Raw genomic sequence first — 12,262 nt, 5'->3', positions numbered from 1 at the left:
TCTACCCATTTGTAAAATGGCACATCAGGTCATAGATTTCTCTTTTGCAATATTAAAATGTTTGCTAAGGCAATGATTTGATTTTTTGATTTTAGTTCTTGTGAAGACGATGGCACATGGAAACTGAACGTGAAACACGACATAATGATACATCTAAAGCCTCAAAAAATGTAGCTAACAGACTGATTAACAGATGTGTTCATCTGTCTCTTGTATTTCTTGTGTACAAAGCCTGTATACTATAAATTTGATGTCTAAATGTATCTTTGTAAAACAAAAATCTCCAGACGTCCTGTCTGACTGCTTGTCAGAATGAAAACAGGGCATCTTGCCAAGAGGAAGATGGAGGAGATGTCAGCTGTGTGCGCTGAATCAGCAAAGCATCATTTAAAACACGGCTCAATAACTGAGACCATATCTGCTGTACGTGCAGTTTTTCTGCTTTACATTTTAATCACTTCAGGCCCCGTCCATGTGACCTAGCAGTGACCTCACTTGTTAGGGTGCCCACAAATATCCTATAAACTCTACTTTTTTTGTTTTACTTCAACAATTCATTGGTTCTTACTAGACTGAAATTGTCATTGAGCTGTGCAACAAAGACCATATTTGTCTTAAGTGAGTCAGAATATAAAGTGATGGTGGACTTGCCGTGGTTTACACTGTGATCATATATGCACATGCAGAATATTGTGCACCCACACATACAACTCAAGCTGAGTGGCCACAATGCAACAAAAAAAAAAAAAAAGACTTAAAACATTAAGTGCTGTGCTTCAGTGAAGGTCTACGTCTGGCCCTAAAAGCACGGGTGACATGTGCAGTATTTGTACTCAGAATACATACATATAAAATTGACAGGCACACACATACGCGCAGAAGCACACCGCACATGCAAAGACACACCGGGAGCGAGCGAGTGAGTAAGAAATGCAGACAAAGTTAAAAATCACTCATGTCGCCTCGGAGCATGGGTGACATTTTAGAGGGAGTATTAAAAAACAAAACACATTCAGTGGCTGAAAGCAAGAAGCCACGCTTCTGGCAGTATATGGTGCATATTTTAGTTTCATGACTCAATCTGAAGTCTCCCTCGGGATTTCCAGATTACTCAGATGGTGTTTGATTCATCAGATGTTAACAGTGGGCGTAAAAAACATCATTAATAAGTCCAAATCACTTCTCTCTCCTGCTCTGACTAACTTCTTTTGCTCCTTTGACTTTCATTCTTCATGTCACCATATTCACTCATTACATTTTCTTCTGCTTATTACTTTTTAACCTCATCTTTAAACCTCCTGTTTCACTTTTAACTCTCCTGTGGCCTCCAATGGAATCCACTCCCTTCTACAACTTTCTTCTTCTTTCACCCTGTCTGTCCTCTCCTTCTCATGGTCGTATTCTTTCCTCCCAGGTATCCTGAAGAATCGTCTCGGCTGTCCCCCAGCACTCCAGGGTCTTTCCACCATGGGCCGAGTCCCCAGTGAGCTCAACTGGTACCGAACCTCTACTTTGGGCCACCGGGGTGTTCCTGCGGCCTCCTATGGTCGCATGTACTCAGCGACGGCTGGCGCCAGTGGAGGCTCTGGCTCTCTGTCCCAACCAGCCTCCCGCTACTCCTCCAGGGAGCACCTGGACTCACTGGCCCGAAGGCAGCTGTCCAGAGATCCGCTAGGAAGGCAGACGATTGGGGGGTCCAGAGACCGGCTGGACTCCCGTGGTTCTAGGGACAACCTGGATCTCCTACCTAGAAGGAGAGAGCTGGGGCTGGGGCAGGGAGCAGGGCTAGGGGGCCTGGGGCTGGATCACCAGCGAGTGTCATCATCCAGAGAGAACTTGACAGGATCTAGGGACAGACTGGACAACCATCATCACACAAGCAGCGTCCACGCCTCAAGGGAGGACTTGAGCGGCGGTGCAGGAATGGAGGGATACCTCAGCGGATCGAGGTCGCAGCTGAACACACTAACCCGGCGGCAGGCCTCATCGCGGGAGCACCTTGGGGGGGCAATAATGAGCAGTAGGTCGAGAGAACAGCTGGAGACAAACGGAGTGGGAGCCCAGGCACAGCCGTGTCGGGAGTGGCTCCGCACTCTGCCTCCCCGCCAGCCCTCGCACCCCGACCAGCCTCCCTCCTCCTCCCCTCCTCCCCCTATCTCCGAGGAGCCTCAGCAAGAGCAGCTCCCTCATTCTGCTCATGGCAGAGGACGACTGGACTCTGCACCTCCATGTAGGTACCCCGGTCAGACTGTCCCCCAGGTCCCAGGTTTAAATCCAAACCCTCTGGGACGACCACCATCCAGTGAGCACCTGGATATACTGTCCTCCATCCTGGCATCCTTCAATTCCACTGTCCTCACTCCTCCCCCCGCTACCTCTAACCCTGGGCCTAATGGCTCCGCCCATGGACCCTCCCCCTCCCCGCCTAGGTCTGCCACCTCCCACAGCATATCTGAAGTCTCCCCCGACTCCGAGTAAGTCCTTCTGTGTGAATTGATGCTCTCCTCCTGCCTGTTTTCTGTTTCACATCTCTGTTTGTCTTTAAATTTCCTGCATTTCCTTTGCTCTCCCCTTTTCCTCAGACTGATTTCCTCTTCCTCAGCAGTTCCATAGGGATCCCGTCCACCCTTCATCTCTTGTTTCTTTTGCATCTACTTATTTCAGCCAAACTCGGCTCCCTCAGTCCCACTTTTCAGCTTCTTTATCTTCTCGTCACTCGTGCCTCGGTCCCTCTTCTGTCCCTTCGTCCTTGTGCCTCTAACAGCTCATTTCCATCTTGCGGTATTTATATTGTAATGATTATGTGTAAGTGAGTATTAAAATTAAGTGAAAGGTTGAATCATTTCTCTCTCCTTCACCTCAGAGCCAACAGAAGTGAAGGACAGTCTTGATGACAGCCCCCATATCCCTTTATGCATTGCGGCAGTGTTTGGAGGACCAGGGACAAGTTCAGAGATCATGGACAGTGAAACACTGGGACATCAGAGGACTGGAAACAAACTTGGAACAGAGGAGACAGAGAGCTGGAAAGTAAGACGGAAGAGCGTCCACTGAGGATAAAAAAGGATGTTTGTGGGCAGTTTTTACTGTATAAATGAAGTCCCACCGCCTGCTACGATCTGTGACGTTTCTCTGGACGATGAGTCAACCACCTCTACTACCTAAAAACTGTTGAAGACACAAACTCCTCAGATTTCCAACTCAAAAGTCAGCTTGGTCAAGACAAGATTCGTCTGAAAAAACAAAAAAGAAATGACTGTAAATAACATTTTTTATACATTTTGTATCTTTTTCATTGGAGATGAAGAAGAAATCTCTTGTGATGTTTTCTTTCTTTCTTTCTTTCTTTCTTTTTTTTTTTTAAACAATTGTGTCTGTGTGAGGTTGTGAGTGAGGTCGGTGCGAGTGCAGTCTCGTCTGTTGCCGAGAGAAAAGTTTTCCCCCTACGAAGAAAAAAAAAAAACCATTCCCCCGAAATTTCTCCCTGAAAACAGTTTTTCCTCAGCACCCATCAACTTTGTGTACAGCAACAGGGGTCCGGCAATAGTATCTGATGAGATTATGGAAAAACCACGAGGCGTGGTTGAAGGGGAAAATATCAAAGTAGCGAGAAAAAGTGATTGTAAATAGAGGAAGGGATTATTATAAGAGAATAGATTTGATGGAACGAGATGATTGTGCAGAGAAAGATGGCCGACATTAAGCTAAAACGCCACGTTAAAAGGTTCAGAGTGGGAAAGTATCAGCTCTGTCAGGAGATTGTGCTGTTTTTTTTGTGATCCACTTGTGTATGAATGTGACCTGTCATCAGTCTGTGTATCTCTGTGCCTGGTGCCGTCTGAAGCAGACCATATCAGTCGATTTGATATTACAAGACCGTATCTGTAGTGCTCTGGTGGGTGAAGGGAGATGTCTGTCTGCCTCTCTGTATGAGGCAGTATCCTGTTACCACCACTCAAAAAAAAACCCTCAAGGTATCTCGCACTTGGTGCATAATGACTCAACCTGCCTCAAGAGATGCCACCGGAGCAGCCGAATCTGTCCGGCAGCATCAAGGAGACTCATTTATCTAAGCTTCTGATGCAGAAGTTCTGTGCAAAATCCAAGCCAAAGGGACAGCTGCTTCAAATCAGTGCGATACGGCGACGCTCTTCAGTTTTCTGTGATGAAAATGATGCTATAGATGTGATTTACAGTTTTGTTTTTAAGTGTGATTTTTTTTTTATTTTTCCTTGAATAACTGTGTCATGGATAAGAAGGGATCCCCTAATTCCGCGCTGCGACATAACACTGCGCCTGGTGTTTTATTTGGCTGTATAAGCAAGTGGACTTCGGTTTGACATGTAGGAGGAGAGCGGATCAGAGGGGTTTGGCGTAATGAGTCATGTCTTAGTGCGCTCAGATATTTGTTAGGAGACCTGAAAGCAGACCCCAGCATCTTATCTGCCTGAGTATATTTCAACACTTGAATCCCAAGGCAGACGTTTTAACCTGGTTGGCTGAACACAGAAATCCCTTCGGTATATTCACTGAAAAAGAGGCACTGGATCTTAATGTGGCGACTAATGAAGAGGGTTCACACCACGACGCACTAAAACAGGTTTGTTCTCATAGCTCAGGCCCCCCGTGCAAACACGATGTCTCTTTAAAAGACACACCGTGTAACTTCTGCGGCAGTGTGCCATTTCGCTGAGGATGTCAGTTGTGTCGGCACTAAAAGCCTCTAAGTGGTTTTGGAGATGCAGGTTTTTCCATCAGCAGCTGCTCTGTTCTCACAGCTGCGGGAGCGAGCACCGAGTTCAGGCCTTAAGGTAACAACACGCGGCGGAGACGGGCAGGCAGTCTGCACCGGCCTTCAGTGGGATTAAGGGATCGAGGCTGACATAAATGTTTGGGAGGGGGCTGGTTTTTTGGTAATGAAAAAGGTGCAGCAGGTTCTAAACAACTGAAAGCAAACACAGAATTTATGCTTCTCTTGAATGTGTTTTCTGCGCATCCTCGAGCAGAGAGCATCGTGAAAAATACTTAATAACACAGGCAACCGCGAGACAGGAAGTGAATAAAATCAAGAAGCTAAACTAGAGCATAATGAGCTCAAGAATAAATCATGAGGTAGAGATGCAAACAAGGTTGGGAGGAGAACGAATTGGGTCAGAAACTATGACTGTGCAAAATGTTACTGCCGGGAGGAGGCGAGGACGTAACTCATCGCAGAGGGAGAGACAAAAAAACCACGGAAGAACAGATGGAAATACAGAAATAGAAATGCAGATAGTGGAAATAAACACACATCTCACTCTGACCGCTGCTCTGTCATTTCCAGCGCCCCTGGGATCTGCGAAGTGAACCTATCTGTGACAGTAGTATTGCCAAGAAAAAACAAGAAAGAAAAAGGCTCCTGCAGGCTAACACTACCCACCAGTCAGTTAAAGGGACAGCACGCCTAAAAAAAAGGCCTACTCTGATTCCTTCCTTCGACTCCGTGTATTATTTTCTTCCCCACAGATCTGTGTGTTATCATCAACTGACAGTACCTTTAACTTGTACAGACATGAGATTTTATTTATTTATTTACTGATATTTTATCATCACTGTTGATTTTGTTGCCATTTTTTGTATGAGAGGCCGTTGTTGTTTTTTTTTCCATCCAGATGTTCCTTTCTTTCCACATGTAGTGTTTCATATGATCCGAGTCTCTCACCGCAACCGATTCACAGACGGAGGACAAGAAACGAGACGAATGTGAAGATAAAAAGGTCTCTATTTACACCTGGGGTTACAATCGGCATTAAAATTGGTTTCTTTAACCAATCGTGGAGGGAAAACGTGACTTAAAATGAATTCCTAAAGAGGTGCGTTTGTCCTCTCTTGACAGAATGTCAACATATCCAAACAAAGTTGAACGCTGGGTGTAAATAGAGCAGTTATGTCCCAAATCACACCTTTTTCTCCTCCGTGTTCACTGTTAGGGTTAGATCCAGGCTTCACAAGCACAAAATCAGATCATTAAATGATTTTGTATCTGCTTTTACACACGACAGCCAGCACAAATATCCAGCTTCAGGTTAATCTGGCTCGTACCACTGAGAGCCACACAGTGAGGGGAGACGAAAAGACGCGAGTTGAGACTAAAACGTTGTGATGTGCTCTGAGAAAAGAGGAAGGGACAGAAGGAAAGAAACAGAGTGAGAGATAGTGACGGAGAGGAGGAGGAGGAGGAGGAGGGATAGGAGATTGTCTTTGTTAGATTTGTGTGTTCATTATGGGATGCCTTCTATCCCGCCGTCGGTAAGGGGACGGCGGCATGGAAACAGCTGTTCCTCTGTTACCGCGGAAACAAGAGAAATGTTGGACATTAAAAAATGACTTATTCCTACACGGCTGTGTTGATTTATTCTGTGTGTGTGTGTGTGTGTGTGTGACAGGTATGCTGTTTCATATTCATGATAACAGACATTTTTCCAGGTGTGAAATGCGAGCAGGGAGGAAACATCCTGACAGAGGGACACGTTTTTCTGGAAGGCTTTTTCTCTGACTTGTTTTGACGCTCAAAGTATTCTGTCACATCCAGAGCAGTCAGAGATGTTCAGCTGCCGCCTTGATTTTCAGCAGGAACAGTCGGCTCGAGACAGGAGCACCCAGCTGAGACACGGTATAATAAGTCCGTGAAGAAAGCTTGATCATAACTGAGCAGTGTGCCTCAGAGCTTTGTCGCATGTCTTTAAAATGGAAATAAAGAACTTATTTAAAACATATGGGTGATGGGTAAAGGAATTGCTTGTTTACAGACATTAGCCTAATGAGTGTGATTCACTGTAACTCAACCAAAAATAGTCAATTTTATATTTGTGAACAGATTCAAAAGTATTAGTTTTCAAGGTTCTGGCAGGTGTTTTATTACATCTTAGCCAGCTGTTTCTCTTTGCTTTCAATCTTCATGCTACGCTACGCTTACTGCTTTCTAGCTCTTTATTTACCTCACAGACAGAATGGTATCAAACGACTTCCCAGAATGTCAAACTGTCTATGTAAAGGGGCAATATGTGACCACTGGCCGCCTGTCAATTGTTAAAAAAAGAATAGCGGTCAGCATATCATCAGAGTAATAGCTAACTGTAGCTGCTGTTAGCTATTTAGCTTGCTTAGCCGTGCATCTAGTGGTCCAGACTGGGCACTAGGGGCACCAGAGGAGTTGTAGTGTTTACACTGCCAGCACACCAGGTGGACCTGGATGGAGCATGCTAGTTAGCATTCATTGGATATCGCTGCAGCATAGTATATTGACATAATAACACCAAAACTGTTATTTCCCCACACTCTAAATTATTTTGATTATTATTTTTTTGTTTTCGACTGAAATTCTTACATATTGCACCTTCAAAAATAAAAAGTCTGTCATTGAAGTGTAGTATGAAAGTTTCAGGTCATAATAATAATCCTTTATTTGGTGTTTTGATGGTGGCAAGAGCATGACATAGCCTACCATTCAGTAACTCCAGGACATCTGTATAGAAGCATCTGCATTCAATTCACCATTATGTCTAATGGTACAATGGCACTGACACATCACTTCACTACTTTTAGTCTGGGGCTGTTTTCATGGGTCAGCCATGGTCTCTAATGGGACATGTTAATGCTACAATAAACAATATCTGAGCCAGCAGTGTGCTTCAGACTCTGTGCTCACAGTTTGTGGAGGATCCTTCTTGTTTCGACATGACAGTACCCCAAGTCAGTTCCATTTAATGATGTTTTTTGGAAATGGGAACCATGTTCATGGTTTGTTATGGAAGAACGTGTAAAGAGCCCTGACCTCGATCCCATCTGACACATTTGGCCTCATCACGCAACATCAGTGGTCGACCTCACTGAAGCTCTCGTGGTTAAATGAGAGCAATCTCTTTAAGATCTGGTGGAAAGCCTTCCTAGAGGAGTGGAGGCTGTTACAGCGGCATAATAATGTGCATTGTTCAGCAATGTAATGTTCAGGTTCCCACACGCTTACCTTTGGCCATGTAACCTTGTGTAGTTTTCTCTACATTTTTATTTTGAATTGATTTGTCACCTGTCAACTTTGTATCTAATGCAGATTTATTTACAATGCGGATGAAAAAGTTTAAGCATACACACTTGTGTAAACATGCACCGCTCTGCAGGTAAAATCATGTAAAAGACTGTCCATGTATTGAACGTCATGTCATGCCTACATCTGTAATGATTAGATGTAATCTGAGTACATTCTTAATAACATTATTCTTCCTAGAACTGACTTTGACCTTTACAGCAATCACCTTAAACATCATTGAACGTTAACATTTTGAATACTGAAGCCACGGTGTGATGGAATAACAGAAAAACAAAACAGCATGAGTGTGATTTCGATCTTTTAGACATTTCAGCGGCTTTTGTATCAACTTTGCACAGAATCAGTCTTTCATATCACGTTCGTGTGCTTTTATAAGACTACTAACACCACAACTTTCACTTGGGCTGATCTTGAATGACGTGTTGAAATGTACTTTTGAATATTTTACAGAAAAGATTCACATTGCAGAGAGATTAGCTGGCTGTCCTTGTGATCATATGGAAGAATATAACTCACTACTTCTGTACTTTTGAGTAATCTGACCTGTGCTTTCAGATAGTTCTACTTGAGTAGGATGTTGTCGTGCTGTTCACAACTTCAGTCGACCACAAAAGAACCAAAGATGCCTCATTCATTAAGCAGGGAAGGTAATGTTCCCTCTTTGTGTACGAGCAGCCGATTGAAGTACAAATCAGTGTATAAAAATAGTAACAGTCCAGTAGAGTATACACAAAAGAAGAATCAAACACGCACTGACAAAAATACAACTATTAAAACTGTTCATCCTGTCGGATCAGATATTTTCTCCTCGTCATCGCTGCTGGAGGACGAGAGCGGCACGTCCTCGCCCATCCTCTTTAGCTTGGCTTTGTAGTAAGCCCTCTTCATCCTGAAGGCCTTCTCCTTCTGCCGGGCCGCTCTCCTCTTCTCCTTCACCAGCTCCTGCTCCCATGCCAGCACCTTCATCCTGTTCTCCCACTCCAGGATCTTCATCTGCTGCTGCTGCTCCAGAGCCTCCGCCCTATGCTGCTGCTCCAGCCTTGACAGGTCGACGGTTTCGTGCTGCGTCGTGCGGCGGCTCACCTCCTCCGGCTCGCTGGCTGATGGGTGGAGGCGCTGGCCGGTGGGCCTGGAGGTGCCTGTGAGGTCGGAGTTGCAGGAGATCATACAGGTGTCACAAATCTACTGCTAAATACATTTCAGTGTTCAGTGATTTGAATGTGTAAAAAATATAATTGGATTAAATTTCTCTGTTTACATATAAGTAATCCCACTAAGCTGTTTACATGACAGTTTGTTCATTAGAAGTATCTGAGGTTCACTGTGTTCATGTAAACAAGCTCCACACTGACACCTGCCAACAGAAAGGTCGGGGAGCGAGAGTCTCCGCTCAGCAAATTCTGTGCCAGCTTGCAGAGATTTATCTGAAGGTACCTGGCGCTGCGAAGAAGGCGGCCGGAAATGTCACATCCTGCAGCTCTGCATTGTGGGAGGTGGAGTTTGCTGTGGGGCTGTGGTGCAGCTCTGACCAGTCACCGCCGGTTATTCTGTCCAACGTCTCCCGCTGCTGGAGGCAGATGGACACTTGCTCCTTGCTGTCCTCAGTCTGTGACGGAGACAACAAAGTGATTCCTTCACGCTGGTGGAACATTTGTCGTTTCTGGCATGTATGTTAGTAAATGAATCATGGCTGTTAGTTAGTATCAGCTGCTGCAGGTTTGTTGGTTTCAATTCTGCTAATTGTGTGATCAATAATCATTTTGGAATATTCACCTGAGTCACACTGCCATTCATCTGCCCGGCTGAATTTACCATCAAGTTGCCTGCTGATGAGAAGAAGAAAAAAAAGGACAGGGAGACAGTCAGGGAGGGACAGCAGGTATATGAGATGCAGGAAAATGAGCAGAGGGCGCCTCCCTCTGGAGGAAGGAGGTACAACAGACTCTTCACACCAAAACACTCAAACAGGTTTCCATTCTAGTTTGGATCGCACCATTTTTGTCCACATCTCACTCCCAATAAGACTGTTTTGATTAATAAAGAATGAATCTATTTTGTGATGTAAATATACGTTTGTTGTCAGTTAAGTGGCTCCAGCTTGTTTTTTTGGAACCTGGTGTATTCAGATCAGTTTCACTGACAACTGCTCTGGTGCATCATAATGATCAAGTGAGAGCGTAGACAGTCTTTAAAATGGAGTGATTTGAGTGAACACTGTGCTGAAGTGTCCTTGAGCTGAATTATTTAATCACTCAAAAACATAATTACAGCCCTGCAGTTTTGAAACTGATGCTGATCTCACTGTGGTGAAGGCTTAAAGAGAAAAGAATGAGATTTACTAAATCGAAAGCTACTCCTCAGTTCACCCCCACCACATATGTACGACTTTAAAGACGTTTACATGCCAGCCTGTTTGCTAATGTAGGTCATATGAGCATACATTTGACTGTTTCATAACCATTTAAAAATTCCTTACAGTATGTTGAAAGAAAACATTCTTCAGAATTAACCAAATACCACAAGAGGCGCGCCTGAATTTGTACCTTTGAAACTACTGTTATAATTACGCTGCAAATTCAGGGGCAGCTTTGTTACTTGGTACACATTACAATAGTTGATTGATCAGATTTGTTATTAGTAGATGAATTTTAAACAGGGACTCACAAAACAAATATAAAAACTGAACTTTAAGGTACAACCTTTCGAGGTACTGTTATGTTGTCTTAGTTGTATTTTCCCCCTTTAAAACTGCATTATAAGCCTAATTCTGTGTATTACAATATGATAAAGATTCATAGTCACAGTGAAAACACTGCATATCACAATCCAATAATCTGACATGGTCAGATTGAAAACAGTGTCAAAAAATGCAGATCATGAATGTGATATTAGGTTGTTCCCCTGAGAGGGACGCTTGCTCAGGGGCACTTCGGCTGATTGCAGCTGCTCCTCATCTCCACTGCAGGGAAGTGTCAGCTACTGACATGTTTTTAAGGCTCCAATAGCATGGCATATAAAATATAAAGGACAGTAAATGAACACCATTAAACAACCAGCATACATTTTCAGCAAAACATAATATTTTATAAACTCTTCATGCGTTTTGTTTACAGATATCCTTTTTTACTCAAAAGAAAAAAAAAATGTAGGTACACTATTTGAATAAATATGCTTGGCTCCATTCCATCACTAGACATGGACGTAAAGACAACATGTCCAGAGGTGGAGCTGTGGTTGGGGACCTGCGACAGATGTTAAGACTGCTGTTGGACTCACAACACACACGCACGTACGTACACACCAATATCAATCAGCAGCTACAACACAACCTGCAGTGACACCAGCTGAACAGACAGCGAGGCTCGATCAGTCGGTGTCACATCCACTCACAGACAAGGCTGATCATTTCTGGCATGCTTTCTGGAACACTGTAGCTAAGCTACCTTCCACTAGCTTGCGAACCGCTGCTTTGTGGCCAGCTCCCCCTGCGTGGCTAGTGAGCGCAGCCTCGCCCATGGTCTGAAGTTTGATGGATTTACAACAGGCCCTGCATCGTGCGAAGTGAATGTCCTGGAGGTCCTTCAGCAGCCATTCCTTGTAAATTCCCTTTGAGAGCCAGGAGTCCTGGAACTTACATTTCCCAGGCATAGTTAAATGTGAAGCTAGCTGGACCGCTACCTTATGGCCAGACGCCACCTCCACCTTCTGTCGTCTGCCGATGCATTCAATGTGGGCTCGGTACATTTTGGTTTGCAGTTTGCACCACTGCGCACAGCACGGAGACCATAATAACTATGTATTTTTGACAGGAAGTTGGGAAAACCTCTATAAAGAAGTACACGAACATTGGGCTACTTCACGTTACTTACTATTCTATTTGTAAAATACTAAAAAATAAAGCACAGGGATTATACATATAGTGCAGAAGCAGCATAATCGCTGTTAAACAAAAAACAAACATCTATTTGTTTGAGTAATGAGTCAATTAAATGAAAGGAGCCGATATACAGAAAAAAATCGCCAATTGGTCATTTTAAAATCAATGCCTTTATCAATGTCTCTCGAAATTCCAGAGAACACTTAAAGGTAGCGCAAATCCACGGCCACATGTGTCGCTTTCTCCAATAAAAACACGGCTAATCTTTCTTGTAACCAATCAGCATCCAGGAAGCCAGC

The 12,262-nt window shown here is 44.1% G+C and overlaps 2 protein-coding genes across 7 annotated transcripts in view; one reads left to right on the top strand and one right to left on the bottom strand.

Moving 5' to 3' along the window:
• The window catches only part of celsr3 (cadherin, EGF LAG seven-pass G-type receptor 3), a 106,081-nt gene extending 99,703 nt beyond the window's left edge, over positions 1-6,378 (top strand). For 4 of the 5 annotated variants that reach the window (XM_030423384.1, XM_030423386.1, XM_030423385.1 and 1 more), the window contains 2 exons: positions 1,415-2,474; positions 2,864-6,378. In XM_030423384.1, the coding sequence (XP_030279244.1) occupies positions 1,415-2,474; positions 2,864-2,891 (1,088 nt within the window). In that variant the 3' untranslated portion in view covers positions 2,892-6,378. The remainder of the gene's footprint in view (positions 1-1,414; positions 2,475-2,863) is intronic. The other variant, XM_030423387.1, reaches the window with a different exon arrangement.
• Positions 6,379-7,417: 1,039 nt separating this feature from the next.
• On the bottom strand, positions 7,418-11,846 carry fsbp (fibrinogen silencer binding protein). 2 transcript variants are annotated; one of them, XM_030423395.1, is made up of 4 exons: positions 11,530-11,846; positions 9,860-9,909; positions 9,521-9,692; positions 7,418-9,225 (listed from the first exon to the last, which is right to left on the bottom strand). In XM_030423395.1, the coding sequence occupies exons 1-4, from the start codon at positions 11,828-11,830 to the stop codon at positions 8,867-8,869; spliced, it is 882 nt and encodes a 293-aa protein (XP_030279255.1). In that variant the 5' UTR covers positions 11,831-11,846; the 3' UTR covers positions 7,418-8,866. The 2 variants fall into 2 exon arrangements, with proteins under 2 accessions (XP_030279255.1, XP_030279254.1); XM_030423394.1 differs by having other exon boundaries at positions 9,860-9,912; positions 11,530-11,845.
• Between the last annotated feature and the right edge of the window lie 416 nt (positions 11,847-12,262).

Source organism: Sparus aurata, chromosome 7 (assembly GCF_900880675.1).
Source record: "Sparus aurata chromosome 7, fSpaAur1.1, whole genome shotgun sequence".
In the NCBI taxonomy this organism is placed as follows: Eukaryota; Metazoa; Chordata; class Actinopteri; order Spariformes; family Sparidae; genus Sparus; species Sparus aurata.
This window is presented reverse-complemented; position numbering and strand designations above follow the sequence as displayed.